The sequence below is a fragment of the Pochonia chlamydosporia genome, chromosome 7 (assembly GCF_001653235.2).
Source record: "Pochonia chlamydosporia 170 chromosome 7, whole genome shotgun sequence".
NCBI classification, from domain to species: Eukaryota; Fungi; Ascomycota; class Sordariomycetes; order Hypocreales; family Clavicipitaceae; genus Pochonia; species Pochonia chlamydosporia.
This window is the reverse complement of record NC_035796.1, coordinates 2214255-2234670: the sequence shown is the minus strand read 5'-3', so window position 1 is coordinate 2234670 and position 20416 is coordinate 2214255. Positions and strand designations below refer to the sequence as shown.

The window sequence follows — 20416 nt, the reverse complement described above, 5'->3', positions numbered from 1 at the left end:
CCTCGGCCTTTCCCATTGATGCGCGATGATGACATTTACACCGCTTACCCCGTGAGCTGCTACGGCTGCTTGCATCTTACATACATATCCAAAAATTTATACACAACTTTTCCCTCTTCCTAGGCAAGGCAAGGAGACTCGACCGGCGAGGTCCTGGACGGCGCAATGCATTTCATAGTTACGGGCAATATCTATACACGCCCGCTAGTTACATGTACCTTTTCCTCTCATGCAGTAATATGTCATATTTTCTAAGATTCATCCAAAAAGCTGTGCGGCATGTAGCCGCCCCAACTGATGGGAAAGGATCTTTCATCATTCATCTTTGAAGATCCATCTGCCACCTGGTCGTTTCGCTTCCCGATATCGCTCCGCTACTGCTCGCCTAGTTCTTTTCGCTGCCTCCTCTCTATCCGCCTCTAGTTTTTGTGTGTCGGGAAAGTCTGCATCCCAAAATCCCGGAGGCGACTGCATCCGTGAGAATCTGTGGCGATGTTTGCCATATTTATTGGCTAATTCTTGCGTCTTAGCTTCGATCCAGACCTCTAGTCTTTCGTCTTTGTCCATTGAAGCTAGGCGGTATGAGTAGTCTCCTAGATAGTCTTCCAAAAGCTTTTGCTCCTCCAGCCGTTGTGCAGCTGTCAAGGGTGGGTTAGGCCGTTGTGAAATAGCTAGTGCCCGAAACTCTTTGCCACAGCAGTGCATGTCCACACAGCCCGGCAAACATGCCCTGTCTCCTTTGTCCCTCACTACCTCGGAGAAAGCAAAATCGTGGCCTTCGTTGGCCTGGGGGTTGACCTTGAAGTCCTCCAAGCGAAGCTCCGAGAGTGGCCTAAGTCGCAGGGGTCCTAATTCTGACCGTGTGGTGATGCGGCGTGGCGAAGTCACATTGCCCATTCGCGACTTTGGCTCCAGGACGGGTTTTGTGGCCAAAGGCTGTACCGGCGTCGATTTGTTAGATCGACGTCCGTCTTTGTCAAACGGAAGCTGCCGTCGCCCTGGAATGCCAAGGTCGGTCTGGTACGAAGGCGTCCTCGGATCGGACCGTTTCGGTAGCTTAGATAGGATGTCCTCGTCCTCCATTGCAGCAACCGGTTCGTTGAGCAGAGCGTCTAATCTACTCTTAGAAGAATCGACGCGTGGGGTCGTAACTGCCCCCGGGGGCACACCAGTCATATAAGCAGTGCCATCTTCAGCTAGGCTTCCTATGCTCTCATTCAGCTGGTGCCAACGGCTTTTTTGCTGCGTTTTAAGTGATTTCGGTCGAGTAGTTCTGACGTTCACGCTCAAAGGCATCAGAGCAGAAGACTGACGAGGAATAATCGCAGACTGCGGCATCGCTTGTGCTGTGACATGTATTGGTGTAAGACTGGTAAATTTGGACCTCTGAATCACCTCTGACTGTGGCGCGTCTTGCTCTAGGAGCTGCCGCTTTCTGGGTGTTTGGATTTTCTGAACAATATCTCCCAAGTCGATACTTTCTTGTGTGTGGAATTTTGTAGGCTGCATTGACGGGATGGACATTATGGGGCTAGAACTGCCGACCAGTTCGGCTTTGATCTTAGGCTTCGTCACTACTGCAGACTCTTCGTGAGTACGTTTGCGCTTCCGAACCTCCCGCTCGGAAATAATTTCCGGGACATCAGAGGATGGCTCTTGCTTAATCACAGCCACCTCGCCACCTGGATACGTTGGGAGTTCTGGAGGTGGCAGTGAGACATCGTCTGATGCCTCTCCCTGGGTCGTCTCGGAATTTGCGTGTGGTTCCGCCATGTGTGCGCTCGTTTGGTTGCCTTCTACCGCCAATTCTGGAAGCTGAGGTTCCGTCTCCGCAGGCCCTTCGTCGGACATGAAACTGAGAGAAGGGTTGAGAAGTATTTCATCAGCCTCCATTGCCGTTGCGGTGGGCGGTTCCATGTGCTGAGCTTTATGATCGAGAATATGTATATTATACTGATCCTCGGCGGCGTGGATCTTCCGTCTCAGATACTCCGCATGCCGAATCCATTTGTTCCGTTCCTCCTTTCTGCGGTGCAAAGCATCTTTGGCCGTTTTGAAATTAGCAGACAGAGCATGATATCTCCTTAAGACCTTGGCGCAATCCCCTTGGCATGTACGATTTATGCCTGCAGGCTTCGGAGGCGCTGCGATATGGCTGACTGATCCATTGAGGGCAAGGCGAGGTGATGTTGGCTCAACGTGGCTGTCCGATTTTGAAGCGGAAGGACTCGTTGCATGCGATGCGCGGTTTGAAAACCGGATAATAGCAAGCTGTCGTCGCAGCTCAGCATTTTCGGCTTCTAACTTGATAACGAAGCCAGGTTTTTCGGTAGATCCATCTTGAATTTCTCCGCTACTTGCGGTCTGGCCGTCTGCCGAATTGTGATTCTGTATCTCTGCTTGCGATTAGTCTGTAGCCAGCTCAAGGGGCAGGAACAGGGTCCTGGAGCTATACCTGCCAACAGATCCTGTCCAATTTGTTCGCACACGTTTGATAAAGCCGCGAAGAGCGCTGGGCGACCTTTGTCAAACCAAGCGGTCGCCATAGAGAATATATGTCGGCATTTCTACTTCGCGGAGCAAAAGTTGTCACCAGATCCGATGAAAGGAAACACGCTTCAGAACGCGTCAGAAGTTTGACAACGCCACCACTCAGTCACCAGAGCACGTGACGCGCAATGCCAGCTTTGCCGTTTTTATTAGAGGGCGTTAAAACAAAACTCCAAAACTCGCTTGAGATATTTAGTGAATTCATCCGGATAATTTGAAACAGCAAGACAACCGGAGAGAAGAAGCCAACGTTCATAAGTTGTCGGCGGTGCCAAACTCAGTCGCGTTGATTGTGGTGTGTAGTGCATTGGGCTGGCGAGTATCTTTTCCCAGCCAGCACTAGATAAGTGGGGACAATGACAATTGTGGCAAGGACCCTGCTACATGTCTGCTGTTTGACAGCTGCCCTAAAGATGCCAGCAGCTGTTGCCAGTTGGCGGCCAGCACCACGATTTCCAATCTGGGGTAATTTATCAGGAGAAATCTCGACCACGCATGTGACGGAACTCTTCTTCATCCAACACCATCCGCCTCGATAATTCCCCATGACTACGACAATCACCTTGTGCGTCGCGTGATCTCCCTGAAGTCTCTTCATCTTCTAACACTTAGGTGGACAAGCCGATCACCAAAACCAAAACCGCAGTCTCGCCCCGCTTTAGCACCAAACGCCACTCAATCATCAACCAGCTTGGCTTGCGGCGACTTGTTCTAGCCACTCGGAGTTCGTGTCTCCACGCTGTTCTCTCTGTCACTCGACCTCTTGACTCCAGTTCCCCGTCAGCCCAGTCCAGCCCAGTCCAGTCAGCAGCCGCCCCAGAGAATCTTGGACGAAACTTGGTCAATCCGTTTGCTCTGTTGTCTGGCACGGTAAAAAACCGAGCCCCGCTAAACCACCGTTAACGCCAAAAACTTTTCCCATTTTCGTCCTCACCACCTTCGAGTTGCATTTTACATATCGATATATCGACCATCAATTGACGTGCTTTCGCCAATTGCACCCAATATTACCTTTCAAACGGTATGTCTTATCCAACTCAATCTTTGCACGCCGTTGAGCTAGCCGTTTAGCTGCTTGGTGGAAGAATACACCGGGTCGCCACGATGCTGTCTGCCCAGATGGTCGTCGCACCACAGCTTCACAAATTTTGAATTTTGAGATTCCGACTCACTTGCCCACAATAAGGTGGTCGCTGACGGTTGAGTACCAGATCCTGAATTAGAAAATTCTACCAGTTCATTCCAACGCCCAAAAAATGGATTTCACTCCTAATACCGGTGCTACTCGCGGAGCCTGCTACTCTTGTGAGTCTCAAATCTCCTCCACAACATCCTTTGGGCGCGGTCGTTGTGTGGACAGCACCGCTCCACAAGATTTCGCATCCATCGTTGCCAACTTTCCCAAACATGCTGAAACGATCATGGCTAACACCGTGGGGTATAGGTGGCAATACTGGACACCAGGTATGACACGCTCATTGATTTCAGTCAGACTCACCTGCCCTCGGGAATTGACACCCCGGTCATAGGCCCGCGACTGCCCTTCCAAAGGCCCTGCTAAGTGGTAAGAAAATACGAGACCATTTTTGAATGAATCGCAGTCACTGACATTGCATCGTAGCTACAACTGCGGAGGTATGACTTCCATGCTGTCATTTTAATCCCAAATATACTAATTGGAGCTTAGGCGAGGGACACATGAGTGAGTGGCAGGACTTTCGAAACCTCCTTGCTCTATAAATGCTTACTTTGATAGGCCGCGACTGCACTGAACCCATGAAGGAGAACAAGTCATGCTACAAGTGTGGACAACCCGGCCACCTTTCTCGTGAGTGCCCTCTTGGTGGTGCTGGCGGCCCCGGTGGCCAGTCCACGGAATGCTACAAGGTAAGGCGAACATTCATTCAACACTCAGACCAAAATCAGGCGGGTAAAGGCTCTTGCTAATGAATTCAGTGCGGTGAAATTGGCCACATTGCCCGCAACTGCTCCAAGGCCGGTGGTTCTTACGGCGGCTCCTTTGGCGGCGGCTATGGCGGCGGCGGCGGTGCTGGCAAGACTTGCTACTCTTGCGGCGGTTACGGCCACATGTCCCGTAAGTGGGCGACTTTCGCGCCTCCATTAATATTGTCTCTTGGTCTCGGACTAACGCGCTATACAGGGGAGTGCGTCAATGGCATGAAGTGCTACAACTGCGGCGAGTCTGGCCACTACTCTCGTGACTGCCCCAAGGAATCGACTGGTGGCGAGAAGATCTGCTACAAGTGCCAGCAGGCCGGACACGTCCAGTCTGCTTGCCCTAACTAGGATGGTCGAAACACCAAAACTTGGTGGCCCAGAGGTTCTCTCGATTCTTAGATGATCAGAGAGGAAGTTGGCGTGGCAGCTCCATGATACCCACGACGAAAATACGTGTTCTGATTTTGTGTTTGACTTTCTCAAACTTTTATGCTAAAAAAACGTTTGTCTCTTTTGTCTTCTCGGTTTCATTTGTTTCTATAACAGAAAGATGGCAATCCAGGCAAACAGGAAAAGTGATTTCCCCTCGCATCATATGATATCCACGAGACCAGATTCCGGTGGGGTCGAGTTTTGTTCGACCTCGGGTGTTAGTTACCCTTTAAAGGATGAAGAAAACGAACAATGGACAATTTAATTGCGGACCTGGCATTTCGAATGGTGGCTTTTCGGGAATTATCCAATTTGGTATCTGAAGGTTGAAATTTCTCTTTTTCCTCCGGCCTATCTGCTTTGCAAGAGCTGGTCTCACCTCAAGATGTGTCGAGACAGAAAATGGTATTGACGAAGGGATGAGCATCAGTCCTGAGGAATGGCTTTTGAGGTAGCTCGGCTTTGAGCGACTTGAAGGCAGTCCCTCACAAGTCCTTCCTGACGAAGGATAGAGTGGGAGAGAAGACAGATCGGAAGCTTGATGAGTTGATAGTGAGAATAAGATGACCTGCGTTGACTACAATGTGCGCTTGAACAAAGAGCAATGGTGTTTGCTGTGCCTGGACAGTCTAGATGTAATCCCAAGTCACGTTGTGTCAGAGTCCAGCAAGACTTCGCATGTCAGAAGCACTCACATTCCAGCATGCCAGAGTGTTGTACCGTCGTAGGTAGCTTGGAAAGTGTCTTGTAGCTGCAATCTGACCAGAAGACGGCGACAGCGGGCGAAATGTACTCGTGTCCATGACCATGATTCCTGCTCTGCAAGTAATCTGTGCAAAGCAGCCTATATTTTGACCTTTGCCCAAATGCGACAATGGAGACTGACGGGCGACAAACGTGTAATTCCTATCTTTTTGCTGTCTGCCTGCTGGTTTGGCGTTCGTATCGAGATCGCTCGCTTTGGAAGTAGAATGATCGATTCTGAGAGTAGCAGCGATGCTTGCAACAACGCAATAGTTTATGTCGCGAAAATCGCCATACATACAACGAGCCCTGCTGTCGTAGTTGTCGCATTCAAGGTGACTTCAGAGGCAAATGCTACAAAGTCGCAGCGGCCCAATCGCGTGGGATGGAGGATTGCGTCTGAAGACGCTGGTCAAGTCGAGAGGGGTCCATTTATCGCTTGAACAGAGCCCGCTTTCAGGAATTCAATCTTTGTATTTATACAACTTATAAAACACCAAAATATGCCCAAAAATACCCTACCCTATAGCATGGCCTTGGGGAAGTTCTTTACAGCCTGTCTGACGCCTAAATCGCCTAAAATCTCTTCGGCCCCACCCAGTATAGAATCAAATTTATAGGTTCGATGGAACATTTCGATGTGTTTGCCCATGCCAGTCTGTGTTAGGCCACGGCCACCCCAGATCTGGACAGCTTCGTCGGCGATTTCATGAGCGGCACGAGTGGTGCTCATCTTGAGGAGACCGATGGGGCCGGCGAGATGTTGGGCTTGCAGCTTGTATGGCATGTTGCACATTTGGTAGGTGATTGTCTCCATCCATGAGTGGTTGGCTTCGACAAGGGCAATCATTTTGGCGAGCCTGATGGAAGGGAAACTTCGTTAGATGGGGAGTGAATAGAGGAGCGAGTTGACAGATGCTTACTTCTGACGGATGACGGGTTGGTCAATGAGACGCTTGCCGAAGACGAGACGCTGGTTGGCCCACTTGAGACACTCTTCGACAATCATGCGGGAGTTTCGGATAGAGCCACCTGTTCAGCGGTTAGAGTTATGTGTTGGTGTTGTTGATATGGCACCCTAGCATCAGGGTAGACTTACAAACCATGGTCCACCGCTCGTGGTTGAAGTTACTGAGAATGACGTGGATGCCCTTGTTTTCCTCACCCAAGAGGTTCTCGACGGGGACCTTGACGTTATCAAAGGTGACGTAGCTGGTTCCGGCGGTCGGAGAGTACGACGTCTTGATGGGCTTGGTTTCAACACCCTCACCTCTCTCAATCAGGACCACGCTGAGACCCTTGTCCGTACGAACGCCGGTAACGAAGTAATCGCAGAAGGTACCGTTGGTGATCCACTTCTTTGTGCCATTGACAATCTAAAACATAGGTTAGCTGATGCAATGCTTCCCGCATCACAACCGAGGGTAGACAAAACATACATAGTGCTTGCCATCAGGTGTCTTTTGAGCAGTTGTTCTGAGACCAGCAACATCAGAACCAGCAAAGGCTTCTGTGATAGCCAAGCAGAGCTTCTTCTTGCCGCTAAAGACTTGGTCGGCAATGTTCTTCTTCCACGCCTCATTCTTGGCGAAGTTGAGCACGGCAGTCAGACCAATAGTCATACCAGCCATGTTGCCGTCCTGGAAGCCACGGGTCATGGTTCTGGCAAACTCTTGAGCAACGATCATGTCGTGGAAGTAGTCGAATTCCTCTCCCTTGACCGCGCCGTCCATCAAGTTGACGCCGTGCAGATGCTTACCAGGGCCGAGTCTCATGTGGAGGATTCCCTTCTTGCTCATGAGATCGATCATATCCTGACTGATAGCACGCCCAGTGGACTCACATTCCTGTGCCTCAGGAATCAGGTGCTTGTCAGTGAACTCACGCAGAGCTTTCTGCAGGCGACGGTGAGAGTCATTGTAGTATGGATTCTTGAAGTGTTCGACCAACCAGAGCGGTTCGGCATAGGGAACAGGACTGAGGTCACCGGGCTTGGGGACAATAACCTGGGGCTTCTCGTCCTTGATAGTACCAATTGCAAGGTCGGCATACTTGGTCAAGACTTCTTGACGGTGGAGGTTGTAGAAGGCGGTTGTGGCATCCTGGCCAGCGACCTGCTGCAGGACGCTCTCGCCTCCAGGGTGGGCCATGATGAACTCGCTGAGATCATAAACGATGCTGTCAATGATGCACCATAACGAATCCTCGGTGGTGTGCTCTCGCACCTCTTCACGAGTGAAGGTTTTAGCTGGTGGCGCCATGGTGATCACCAAGTCGAACGATTCGTTCAAGATGCTTGTCTGTTATGGGCAGAAGAATGAAGATAAGCTGCTATGAGATGCAGAGGATCTCAGAGACGCTCTGATGGAGGGCAAGGCGATGTGCTTCCTTCAACGATTCGTTGATGGCAAAGGGACTCTCTGAAGCATTTGAAGAGCTGAAAGAAGCTCCTGGCAAAAAGTTAAGCTCACCCGCCGGTAATGTTTCGAGCTCTTACCTCGGTCTGCGGTGGAGACGAGATGTCGGTAATGCTGCGAATTAGGCGAGCTCTGATTGGACGGATGCATGACGGCGTTGGGAAGGTGATCGTGGAGGCGGGAATTGGGGACGGGGGAGAATGTGTGTGTGTCTTCTGTGGAATGGAATGTGAGGAACACCTTGTGTGTTGTTACAAAGGGAAAAACTATCCAACTCTACGACGGGGCGATCGCATGGTTATATATAAAAGCCCCGAGACCAGTGAATCTGTATAGCCAAGGGAACTGTGAATGTGTAAAGTGATTACGTGGGGGATGCCTTCCGCTGTTCACAGCTCGGTTGCGCCGCCATGGATAGCCATTTCACATGCCAGGTTTGATGTGATATTTCGCATTTCTGCTGCGACAAAACGTTGTGCAGCGGCCAAAAAACGAGACAAAAAGTATGTAGATTTCGAATCAGGGTTGGAGTTTTTGCGTCCAAGATATATAATACATTAAATCTAAGGTCGACAAAAACTAGCGCTTCGGCGAGTCCAGCGCAAGGTATATTCAGGGGTATAAGATTTGTTTCCAGGCGTCCTTTGCGCATAAAAAGGTAATAAAAGTACAGTGCAAACGACCGCTGTGAAGTTGCTCATGAAATGACCAGTTCCATTCGTACACCCACCAAAAAGTTTCGTATGCGCCAATTCTGCACGTACCATCTTAGCCGTCGAAAACATCGGCTACCACTGCACTTCCCGCACCCTTCGATCAGTACCCCAGCCAGTCGGACTCGGGGTCCGGGGCTGCTCCGTCTCTTGACTGATCACTTCCCATGTTCACCAATCCCTGTAAGTGGTAGATGCCCGTTTGGCCGTTCTGGCTAGTGGACGGCATGTTGGGGATTTTCGGATAGTTAAAGAAGTCGAAGACATCGATGCTGTCGAGGTCGTGGAGTGACACGGAGTGAGATGCCGTCTCATCCAAGCCCCTTTGGCGTGTTGCGGATGTCAGGTTTACCAATTCATGAGCGCTCCTAGTTTGAATATGTGTCAGTACTCTTCGTTCTTTGAGGGATGTCTTCTGAGATAGTCAAACTACTAACTTTCTCATAGCGCCAAAGCTTGCTTCTCCCTGCCGTTCCCTTTGGACAATTCTTGCAAGTATTCTTGCGTAATTGTTAGCGACCTCCCAATACTGGCCAACATATCCCAGGATGTCGATAAAAAAATTAATTTTGGGATCTACTGGACAGCCCACCATTGCAGCATGAACGATGAGCAGTCGAGCTGCGATCCAAAGAGAGAACGCAAACGGCGGGCCGACCAAGTCCAAACCATTAGCCTCGAATACGTCCTGCGTGATATCCCTCAAACTCTGTACCGCTGATAGGCACCTCTGCATAGCATAATGTGACGGTACGAATATGTGGGATCGAACTGTCGGGTAGGCAGCAGACGAATGCAAGCGAACGACGGCAGTGACGTACGCACTATGCAGCATGAACCAGTTGGCTACTCGGCTGGCTGGATCTGAGTGACACAATGCTGAGATTCTACTGTATTCGCTTGGCAAGCTCTGTAACCAGCTATCCAGGGCGGAATCTAGTGATCGGTACGTGTTTCGCCATGTAGTCATTTCAGCTGACGACGTGACATCGACTGGCCGCTTCAAAAAGTCATGGACCTTGCTGAGAATGCCGAGCACCTCGCAGTGATAAGAAAAGCTGCCCAGATTCTCTGGCTTGTCGACAGTGTATCCAGTCCAACCTTGCTGATCTGTATTCGTGTTTAGAGACCCCGTTTCCACAGGGACATTCCTAGAAAACAAGTCATACGAGCAAGGCAGGACACGCTTCATCTTCGAATCCTCTAGCATGAAGTCGAAAGTCGTCGTGGCGATTGTTGCGTATCGATCGAGAAGGTAAACCATCCAGCATAGTCGCCTGCGACCCTCATCCTCTATCCAAGAGTCTGGCCGAGGCACAACAACTCTCCGAATGGATCCGGTGCTTGGAGTTTCGCTCGCATCTGCAGACAGATACATTTTGTTCTCTTCACAAAGATCCAGTTGTCGTACATTCTGCACCAGTATAGACAGTAGATTCCAACCTCGAGGGCCGTTTGATGTCCCAAGCTCATCCAAAGCAAGGATGACCAATGCCCTTTGGGCTTCGATGCTGACATGTTCCATGGCGTAAATCATGACCTTGTGTTTCGACACGGCATGATAGTGGGATCGCATTTCCGGTGACAACCGGGTATCTTTGAGGAAGCGTAACGTGGTTGCCACAATCGCATGTAGCAAGATCCGATCGACTTCATTTAAAGAAGTAGAGCCAAAGAATATACCAAATGTGGTTTTGCGATCGAGAATCGGGCACCAGGTATTGCAATGCTTGAAGTACAGATCAACGAGAGTATAAATCATGTCCTGGGGGGGTAAATCCGTTCCTCCCGAAAGCGATGTTGATCCGGAGCGAACATTGTTCAATCTTGACGGAGGCGTGAAGGACTCAGCACCACCAGATAACAAAGACTGACCTGGGGCAGAAGTTACTGATGGAGCGCTTTGCTGCAGGCCCTCTGAGCCATCACCACCTTGCCATGAAGGACTTGAAAATGCCGGAGCTCTCGGTTGCTGAATTGGTGTACCTCTAGAAACACCAGGAGGTCTGGTACCGACTGCTTCCTGGCCAAACCCATCGAGCTGAACCGAAGCATGGTTACTGACAGCGGGCGACAAAGTTTGCGACTGTGCTCCGTGATCATTCGCGATGTGATCCTCAACTCGTCGCCATAGAGTCTGGAGGAGAGCGTCAACTCTGTTTACTTTGGTCTCCAACTCAAGGGTAAACCCGATACGACTCCCTGGCTTTTGTCTCTCCAGATAGACACAAGTCCGGTTATGCCGTGCACACCAAGAACATGCAGGCTCGGCCCTGTCACATTTGACCTTCCTTGCCTTGCATAACTCGCATCTGAGAAGGGGCCATGGTCAGTCTTGCATGCAACAATCAACAGTTAAGGAGAGGAAGGAAGGATAGGGCGGATTTCACGTACGACGTCTTCTGATACTTCTCCCTCTTTCTCTTCTTTCCCGACGCGGCGGGTCCTGTCTGAGTTGTGTCCTCACCACTCGACCCGCCATCTTCGTGACTGAAGACCGAGTTGGATTCATCCTCGGCCGTGGACACCGGGACTGCGTTTGTGTCTGCCATCTCAACCCATGACCTAGAAACTCCACAATTGATTTTGGGTTGCGAGAGCAAAGACAACAAGTGATAAGAGTGTTTTCAATGCGCGAAAGGCGGAGCAGCTTATCTTTTGATGGGGCAGTGTCTTGGTATTAAAAACCCGAGGTTGACAAGATGAAGAATGGGACTCAGGGAGCAGAATCAAGGGAGCCAAAGAACAGAGGACCCAATAATGATGCTGGCGAGGTGTGGTCTCCGATGAGGCGAACAGCCAGGCCCAAATCGAGGTCCAGTTCCAGTTCCAGTTCCAGTTCCAGTCTGGTGGTGCTGTCGGACCATGCGGTGGTTGCAGTAAGTAACTTGACTTAGTCTCAGCGCCAACGTCAAGCTGACGAGTGACCAGAAACACAATGTCCGGTCTGCTAGACTTGAGAGTAGACAAGTAGTCCTGCGACGTTGATGTCCAGTTTTGCTCGGTCCGCTCGGCCGACACCAAGTAAGAAGGCAAAACACGCTGTTCCCACTTTGAATGCGTCCCTGACAAGAAAAGAAGCATAAAACGACCAAAAAACCGCCACACGGAAAACGGATAGACAATCAATCAAAGAGATCAGACACTCGTCCAGTCCGACAGCCAGATGCTTCAGGTTGGCGGGAGAGAGAAAGAGTCTTCAGCCGGCGGCAGACACCCAAAAACGTGGATGGCGAACAGTGAGTGAGGCTTTTGCATTCCAGTCTCCTCACACGAATGTGGCGCCAGCCAGAATTGGTGTGGGAAAGGGTCAATGGGCACTGGTCCATGTCATCCCAGCCTGGTGCCAGTCTTCATCAAAATCATCTTCGGCGGGTGGTGCCACGACTTCTCCACTCCTGTGCTGTGATGATCGCCTGCTTTGGGCAGCTTACGCCGTTGTTGAGCCACACCAACTGCCTGAGCAGCAGGAAACAGGCTGCTGTTGGACGCTAATTTCGAGAGGCTGGTCCAGAGAAGCTCTCTAGAACGTTTCTACAGAAGCCACTAAAGCACAGGCCTTGCTTCCCCGGCGTTCCCATACCCATGGCGTTGAAGCTATCCAGGGCCTTCTCGCCTTCCCCGACCTTCACATTGGCTGCACACAGGACTTTAGTGTATGCGGGTGAGAGACCTAAGTCTGTTCCCAATGACGAGATGAGTCCCTCCCAGTCAAATTTGGCCAATTGAGGCAAAGGCGACTAGGTATCCTGACCGTTGTTGCTCGACAAGCTGCGACATGAATCAGCATCCATGGCAGAATGCATGGCGCGGGGGAGTGGTATTTGGGGCACACAGTATGAGGCACAGCACTTGAGGACTTGGTCTTGCCGGGGAGACCGGAGCCGATGGAAAGGGAACATTAGTTGACACGGCTATGACTTACGAAATATACCATCAACTCGACCGACAATTCGGCCATTGCTGCTGTGCAGTAGTACAGAATGGTGAGATGGCGATTATGTTGGCAGCAAAGCATTCGTGAGAGACTACACCACATACGACAATTAAACGGCACGGTGCAGACAGAATAAAGTCACAAATCAATCGGGACCACAAGTCGCCAAGCTCTTCGATGACATTCTGCATCATATCATCATATATTCTCTATCATACAAGCGCCGTCTCTGATGTCCTTGGTAATCAGACATGCCACAACGACATCTGTGACAAGGCTTTGGTCGTGAAAAAAAGCTTGCTATATACATTGAATCATAGTAATTGTTTCCAGGCTGATGCACTTTAGGTGGACCAGCCCTTGCTCATCTGAACGGCCTTCTCCCAGCGCTCAAATCTCTTGTTCGCATCTGAGGCTGTAATCTGGGGCTTGAAAACGGTCTGGCCTTCGGTGTTGACATCCTTCAGGTCGTCAAAGGACTCCCAAACGCCAGCGGCAAAACCGGCAGCAATGGCAGCACCCAGGGCAGTGGTCTCACGCATGGCGGGTCGGTTGACGGGAATACCAATGATGTCGGATTGCGTCTAAAGGGAGACATATGTTAGCATTTCTTCTTCTTCTTCTTGGGAGCGAATGCATATGCGTCAAGGTAAACTCACCTGCATGATAAGGTCAGCATTGCACATGCCGCCATCGACAGCAAGCTCAGAGAGCTTCTTGCCACTGTCCTTGGCCATGGCATCGAGAATAGCCTTGGTCTGGAAGCAGGTAGCCTCAAGAGTGGCGCGGGCAATGTGCCCACGCTGGGTATAGGCAGTGATGCCGAAAATGGTGCCTCTGGCATCATCGATCCAGTAAGGAGCGAAAAGGCCACTGAAGGCGGTGACGAAAGTGCAGCCACCATTGTCTTCAACGGTCTCAGCCAGAGCGCTCAACTTGGACGACGATTCAATGAAGCCAAAGTTGTCCACAAGGAACTTGACACTAGAGCCAGCAACCGCAATGCTGCCCTCGAGGGCATACATGGTCTTGCCCTCTCCAAAATCGAAAGCCACAGTCGACAGAAGTCCATGAGTGGAGATGACGGGCTTCTCACCAACGTTGTAGAGCAAGAAGCAGCCGGTGCCGTAAGTGTTCTTGGCCAGACCAGGCTTGAAGCCCTTTTGACCAACCAAAGCGGCAGACTGGTCGCCAAGGCATCCCATGATCTTGATGCCCTTCAGGCTGGTGGTAGCAAGCGAGCCATAAGCTTCCGCATCGGCGGAGCGCACAATCTTGGGCAAGGCGACCTTCTTGCGGTCGATTCGGAACCAATCAATGAGCTCGGCATCATATTCAAGAGTGTGAATGTTCATGAACATGGTTCGTGAGGCATTGGAAGGATCGGATACGTGAACGTTGCGAGCGGTGCCACCGTTCAGCTTGTACGCCAGCCAAGAGTCGACAGTACCAAATGCCAGGTTACCTTTTTCATAGGTATCCTTGACCTCGGGAACATTTTCTAGAAGCCACAGAAGTCTTCCGACAGACGAGTACGTGGAAAGAGGAAGACCACAGCGGTCTGTGAGCTCTCCAGATCCGATGCGGGTCTTGAGACGGCGAACAATCTCAACGTTTCGTGTATCGGTCCAAACAATGGCGTTATACAAGGCCTTTCCAGTGGTCTTGTCCCACACTACGGTGGTCTCACGCTGGTTGGTAATACCGACGGCTACGATCTGGTCACGGGAATGGCCCTGAGTCTCAAACTTCTTGACGGCTCCATCGATGCAGTGCTCAACAGAGGAGATGAGCTCTTCGGGGTCGTGCTCGTGCCAGCTGTGGAAGGGCGTATGTATGTTAGTCAATGGGTAGATATATGTTAGGAGGCGATTAGAGCTTACCCAGGGTTAGGATAAATCTGCTTGAACTCGATCTGGTGAAGCGCTACAACTTCACCACTCTTGTTGAAGATGAGGAATCGGGTGCTGGTGGTGCCCTGGTCAATGGCACCAATGAAGGTTGTGGAGGTGCTGGGAGACATGGTTGTGGATGTGTCCTTGGATTTGCGAAATGCTTGGGGAATAAAGGAAGAGAGCATTCAAAAGCTAAAGCAAGCAAAGCTGGCAGCAGTTCGAGGCAATAACCAAACACAGAATGAGTCCCGCAAGCTGCAATGCTACGGTTGAATATAATGCGGGGAGCTCAAAGCTCAGAATGTGACGCGGGGAAGTGGGATCTGGGGGTATCGAAGAAGCGGGCTGGGGTTTGAGGGATGGAAGATAAGACGAGAAGAGAGGGACGAAAAAAATGTCTTGAGGATGTGCAAGTCGAGACAGTAAATACTCTCGCGAAGGTGGTTCAACCGCAGGGTTCTTTCACATGGAACTTGGACAAAAATGTCTGGATTAGCCAAAAGCTCGTGAGCAGCTGCTGGGTCGGTTCGGAGTTGGGACCTCGATTGGAGGAGAAAGAAACCCCCCCAAAACCAAACCCCATTTGACATTTGATCTGGAGCTTTGGATGCGGAGACCCCTCACACCAGTGAACGCAAGAAGCTGACATCACCTCTTCTTGTTGGCCTGAAGCAAAAGATGGCTTCTGGCCGCTTCAGTGGCTGAATGCAGGAGTGGCATCCCCATCTCCATCCCCGCCTCAAGCCATCAATTCTTCCCCATGTTTGCGTGCAAAACGGACATGGTGTTTTGTCTACCGTACCACACATGCAATAGTACGCCGACCGAAACAACAGGTCCCCAGTCTATTTTCGACCAGCATCACCAGCCGGTGCGGGCGTGTGGGGGAACCAGGGACATGAGTAGTGCCAAACTGACAGCCCGTGTCACGAGTCGAGAAGAAATCTGGACATTGTGGAAACATTACACGATAGTTGGCGCTGCTTTTGCGCAGGAACACCGTCTCGGTGTGAAGCTATCTCCTCGGTCAGCCAATATCAGGCCCACAGTCGAATGGATAGAATCAGCTCTGGCCCACAAGGCACGTTTTTTTACTGCCATGCCACGATGCAGCGTCCCGACGGGGCCGTTGCCAAATGCTGTCGATATTCAAGATTTCGGTGTTTAGGCCCCGAGATTCGCGACACAAGCCCACCGGATGGACCCGCCAAGGCTTTGCTCTAGATCACAGCGAAGAAAATGAACTGGGCTGAACGGCGTCAGGGCAGTTCCTGGAATGCCATACTATTCCAAAGCCACGGCGTTGCGAATTGGTGTCTCGACCGAGCCATGTGTTGGAGGGGCATGTTTGAAATCTCCAGCCTTCTACTATCATCAGGCAACAGCACAATGTCTTGATAATGCACGTTTTTCAGAAAGCGGACTAGAGGCAGATTCGACAGGAGCCGACTCGACATGTTGTCCAACGTCAACGGCAGCTAATGGCTTGTGATGGGATGGTAGAGACACGCCACCCAGGCAAAAAGAGACCACAAACGAGCAAGCCTCGGTCGCGGTCGGCGAAATGTTACGTACAGAGCCTTGTTAGGAGACTTGGAATAGAGACAAGTCCCGGTCAAAGGCCACGATGAGCTGACGGTGCGAGAAGGATTTCCTCACACTCACAAATTTGTACCACACGGTGGAGCGAAGCAAACAACGCCATTGCCGCAGCACAGGCATCCCCTGTAGTCGCCCAGGGATATTTTGGCCTCCACTCCCAAGAAACCAGCCCCAGAAGCTTATTGTGCTTGCAGCTCGCTAACTCCATTGGTATGTTTGCTCCTTTCCTGCAGGAAAAACGGGCGGCTCTCACACCACCAGGCCACTAACTGGCCACCTCCGGGGCGAGACGCTGCCTGCTGACTGGTGTTGACCTTGCTGTGGCTGGATCGGTACATGAGGGATTGACCCTTAGCAACTGAGATCAGAGACCGCCGGACGCAAGCCCATCGGCCGAGGTAGATCATAAGGTCGAAAATGTCCGCAATATACAGTACCGGCCGCCACCTCCGCCATACTTGCGCTTTTAGGCTGTATAGAAGTTTCTACGGCGGCATCTAGAAAGCGCCGCAATTTCGCAAGCCGACCTCAATCAACCACCGAAATAACCAAATTGCAAAAGAGAAGAACAGGCCGGTGGGGAAGAGATGACAATATTGGCTAGCTAGCCGTGTAGGCGAAAACCAAGCAACACGTTCGTCGAGTTTTCAGTGAACGGATGGGGAAATGCATGACAGCGGGGACACTTTTGTGGCGTTCTAGAATGACGGATTCTGACAGCGAGAGTCTGTGTGTCTCCATGTCGCCAACCAGAAGAATCCGTTGATGACTCGGTGGTCCCGTCCGAGGTGTCGGGTGTGTCAGAAGCCTTGGCAAATGGCTTCTTTTTTGTCCAGATTGAGATTGAGTTTTGATGATGGATCGAGGAGTTTATTTTGATCTTTGAATCAAAGTTGCTGGTGGCAATTGGCGAGGACGGCTCAACACCACACCGATGCATTACCTTGCAATGTTGCAGACAGCAAACAAGCAAGTCTTACAGCGACGCAACGTAGAACTGGTACTACAAGCATGTCGAAAGAACCCGTACAACAACGACAAGGTGTACGCCGTTATGGTCCGAGGAACAGATGACCCGAAGAAGAAAAAAAGGGTACTGATCCATTTCTGGCCCATCGTTCGGGGTTGCATTGTGGTCCACGTCGGTGTATGTAACCGAAGATGCATTCAGTTCAATGGGCCAGAAATGAGAAAATTGGCCAGCCACCTCGGATTATCTGCCCCTATTTCATTCTAACAAAGCTCCATTGCGTATCCGCGTAAGCGCGCGCGCAAGCGATGAGAAGAGGCGCATCTCGTGATCCTAATCGCCAGTTCTAGATGTTTGCGATGTCAAGTTTTGAACGAAAGCGCTTCGGTACGCCACGAGCGAGCTCAACGGACTTGAAGCACCGAGGAAAGGGAGTTATTGGCAAGCAAAGAGGGGAATATGCTAGTTTTGATTCTTTTTAATATCTGACAAGTTCACCAGGGACCCTAGTTTGGCGCGCAGACCAAATGGGGCGGACTGGGTGTATGATCGAGTAAGTTGGCAACCAGGTTATGGATTGGGGGTATTCTGCAATACCACGGAAGCAAAAGAGCGCGTTGGCTCCATATAGTTGCATCTTTGTTGCAGAAAGTTGAGCCAGTTGAGCCAGTCTTGCCCGTGTGGCCAGACCCCTCTTCTGGAAAACGGGCTTGGTGATGGCTTGACCATGGCTTCAAGGTCAGCCAAAGAACATTCGACGGTCCCAAAAGAGCCAAGGAACCCAAGGAACCCAAGCATCCTGAAGACATTCTGTGGTCCGAGATGGTTCGTGCCATTCGTCAAAGTCCACTTGATGCACTGCATCATTATCCACATCTGGGCCCGTCGTCCGGAACTGGTCGTCGTGTCCGTTGGTTGTGTGTCGCTCCATAGTCGCCCCCCCGGCGCGACCGAACGACGATCCACAAGGCTTTACTCGTCGACTTGTCATTCTCACGCACACCCCCGAGGCGGCGAAATCCCCACGGACAGTGCAGTCTCTGATACATTGATACATCGAGACTCGGTCCTCTGGTGGACTGTGCTTGATGGCGGACAGTGGGCGACTGGGGCACCGTCAACGTGAGAACCGGACTCTTGCGGCTTCCTCCCATCTTTTTTCTTCATCACATCAGCCAAAGAGGCACACGCCCAGCCCCTCCCGGCTTAGACCACCCCTTCACCTTTTTTTCTTGTCCTAGGTATGGGCAACTAAAACTTCAAGGTTGTCACTTCTTCATCATCCCAGGCTTGTTTCGTTCTACCCCAAGCCCCGTCTTCTTTACCCCAAGTTTTTCAGTCTCAAGAGTGGCCTGGGCGTTTATGCCAACTTCTTCCAACCGACCTTTTAACTCCATGTCCTTGAGCCCCCGTGGGGATACATAATAACCTCGTCATCCCCCATCCGATGCAACTTTAGAAGAAGAAATCACAAGAGTCAAGAGTCTCCATTCCAACTCATCGACCCGACGCATCCGTTTGTTGTCAGACGACACGAATCTATCCCCAAGTTTCCACTTTATACCCGTAACTACGTTTGACCCATAATCACACACAAGTTTTCAACTTGGCCCAACTTTGTTCAAATACATCATTCCGCCCTCATCCATTCTCTCCATCCCTCCCTCACCCTCCCAAGGCAGCACTCATGTCCATTCTCCCGCCGACTCAGGATTCAGTGTCAGACTCATCCATTGACAAAACTGTACCCGTCTACAAGGTCGACATGGGAGGTTCTGTCATTCACGATGAGCCAGCCCCGGGATCTGATATGATCCCCGCTGAGGAACAGCCTCGATGGCCCAAGATTCGATCTATTTGGCAAGATGCCTTTTCTGAGTTCCTGGGAACCATGGTTCTCATTTTGTTTGGTGCCGGCTCCGTTGCGCAGGTCGTTCTGAGCAAAGGCGAAAAGGGTGACTACCAGAGTATTTCATGGGGCTGGGGGTAAGTTGACAACCAATTCCATTTGTAATCGAATTCCGATAACTAATAAGATCCAAAATAGAATTGGCGTCATGTTTGGTGTCTACGTCGGTGGCAAGTCTGGTGGCCACATCAACCCTGCTGTAACTTTGGCCAACTGTGTCTATCGTGGACATCCCTGGCGCAAATTCCCCGTCTACGCTCTGGCTCAACTCCTCGGTGCCATGATGGGAGCCGCCATCATCTACGGCAACTATCGCTCCGCCATCGACAACTTTGAGGGCGGCACCGGCATTCGCACAGTCTCTGGCCCCAATGCCACCGCCGGTGTCTTTTGCACATACCCCGCCGCTTTCATGACCCGAACTGGCATGTTCTTTTCCGAATTCGTTGCCAGCACGATTCTCCAGTTTGTCATTTTCGCCATGGCAGATAACAGCAACATTGGCGCTGGTCCTCTGATGCCTCTCGGACTCTTCTTCCTCATCTTTGGTATTGGTGCTTGCTTCGGTTGGGAAACTGGCTATGCCATCAACCTGGCTCGTGACTTTGGTCCTCGTCTCGTTACCTACATGATTGGTTATGGCACTGAAGTCTTTTCATTTGGAGGCTACTACTTTTGGGTACGTTTTATATTACTTCGATTTCAGATTAAAAAGATTGGTAACTAACAAACTTTAGATCCCCATGGTCGCTCCTTTCCTTGGTTGCCTTGCTGGCGGCGGCCTCTACGATCTCTTCATCTACACTGGCGATTCGCCCATCAACACGCCCTACATGGGATTCAACCGACTTTTCAAGCCCCGCCGCAGCGTATGGTCCAACACGTACAACAAGTCTCCCGAGTCTAAAGTATAGACCGTTCTTAAACGCATTTTAAGTTTCTTTCAACTGATCTTGGACGCCCGCCATGCGAGATGAAGTAGCATAAACAACAGAAAACATTATGTTCAAATAACAGATATGGGGGCAACAGGAGGACCCAAAAATATGACAACAGAAGAAAGCTGATTGTATCATCAGCGGAACATTGTTTGCATCTGGGCGTTTTTCGAATTTTCAAAGATATTGTATGGATTTTACACTTGTATGTTTGTACGGGATGTGTTTCATAGGCGAGCGATATGGCGGTATTCGGCAGTAGTAAGCACAGCAATTTACAGCGTTCGAGTTTCATTTGCTTTGACAAGTCACCGTGCATGTATTAGCCACATCCCAAGTATTTCAGGGCA

General features: G+C 50.8%; 9 protein-coding genes across 9 annotated transcripts; 4 read left to right on the top strand and 5 right to left on the bottom strand.

Annotated features, from left to right (window-relative positions):
- Positions 1–315: 315 nt before the first annotated feature.
- VFPPC_09504 (DNA repair protein Sae2/CtIP) lies at positions 316–2546 on the bottom strand (the record flags this gene model as incomplete). Its single annotated transcript, XM_018288028.1, has 2 exons — positions 316–2396; positions 2456–2546. The coding sequence occupies 2 exons, from the start codon at positions 2544–2546 to the stop codon at positions 316–318; spliced, it is 2172 nt and encodes a 723-aa protein (XP_018139404.1).
- A 549-nt stretch (positions 2547–3095) lies between these two features.
- VFPPC_16546 (hypothetical protein) lies at positions 3096–3453 on the top strand (the record flags this gene model as incomplete). Its single annotated transcript, XM_018294299.1, has 2 exons — positions 3096–3122; positions 3172–3453. The coding sequence occupies 2 exons, from the start codon at positions 3096–3098 to the stop codon at positions 3451–3453; spliced, it is 309 nt and encodes a 102-aa protein (XP_018139405.1).
- A 353-nt stretch (positions 3454–3806) lies between these two features.
- VFPPC_09506 (cellular nucleic acid-binding protein) lies at positions 3807–4857 on the top strand (the record flags this gene model as incomplete). The annotated part of the gene is made up of 8 exons (XM_018288029.1): positions 3807–3855; positions 3995–4014; positions 4080–4114; positions 4172–4185; positions 4238–4252; positions 4307–4437; positions 4507–4645; positions 4712–4857. The coding sequence occupies 8 exons, from the start codon at positions 3807–3809 to the stop codon at positions 4855–4857; spliced, it is 549 nt and encodes a 182-aa protein (XP_018139406.1).
- Positions 4858–6208: 1351 nt separating this feature from the next.
- On the bottom strand, positions 6209–7946 carry VFPPC_09507 (acyl-CoA dehydrogenase family protein; the record flags this gene model as incomplete). Its single annotated transcript, XM_018288030.1, has 4 exons — positions 6209–6545; positions 6609–6717; positions 6785–7061; positions 7125–7946. The coding sequence occupies 4 exons, from the start codon at positions 7944–7946 to the stop codon at positions 6209–6211; spliced, it is 1545 nt and encodes a 514-aa protein (XP_018139407.1).
- A 972-nt stretch (positions 7947–8918) lies between these two features.
- On the bottom strand, positions 8919–11367 carry VFPPC_09508 (C6 transcription factor; the record flags this gene model as incomplete). Its single annotated transcript, XM_018288031.1, has 3 exons — positions 8919–9183; positions 9253–11127; positions 11210–11367. 3 exons carry the CDS (start codon positions 11365–11367, stop codon positions 8919–8921), a joined length of 2298 nt encoding a protein of 765 aa, XP_018139408.1.
- A 1729-nt stretch (positions 11368–13096) lies between these two features.
- VFPPC_09509 (glycerol kinase 2) lies at positions 13097–14775 on the bottom strand (the record flags this gene model as incomplete). Its single annotated transcript, XM_018288032.1, has 3 exons — positions 13097–13336; positions 13412–14570; positions 14636–14775. 3 exons carry the CDS (start codon positions 14773–14775, stop codon positions 13097–13099), a joined length of 1539 nt encoding a protein of 512 aa, XP_018139409.1.
- Positions 14776–15407: 632 nt separating this feature from the next.
- On the top strand, positions 15408–15815 carry VFPPC_09510 (hypothetical protein; the record flags this gene model as incomplete). Its single annotated transcript, XM_018288033.1, has 1 exon — positions 15408–15815. The coding sequence occupies one exon, from the start codon at positions 15408–15410 to the stop codon at positions 15813–15815; it is 408 nt and encodes a 135-aa protein (XP_018139410.1).
- Positions 15816–16853: 1038 nt separating this feature from the next.
- Positions 16854–17189, bottom strand: VFPPC_18135 (hypothetical protein; the record flags this gene model as incomplete). Its single annotated transcript, XM_022429791.1, has 1 exon — positions 16854–17189. The coding sequence occupies one exon, from the start codon at positions 17187–17189 to the stop codon at positions 16854–16856; it is 336 nt and encodes a 111-aa protein (XP_022285203.1).
- Positions 17190–18906: 1717 nt separating this feature from the next.
- Positions 18907–20042, top strand: VFPPC_14612 (aquaglyceroporin; the record flags this gene model as incomplete). The annotated part of the gene is made up of 3 exons (XM_018292380.1): positions 18907–19205; positions 19267–19807; positions 19866–20042. 3 exons carry the CDS (start codon positions 18907–18909, stop codon positions 20040–20042), a joined length of 1017 nt encoding a protein of 338 aa, XP_018139411.1.
- Positions 20043–20416: the final 374 nt, after the last annotated feature.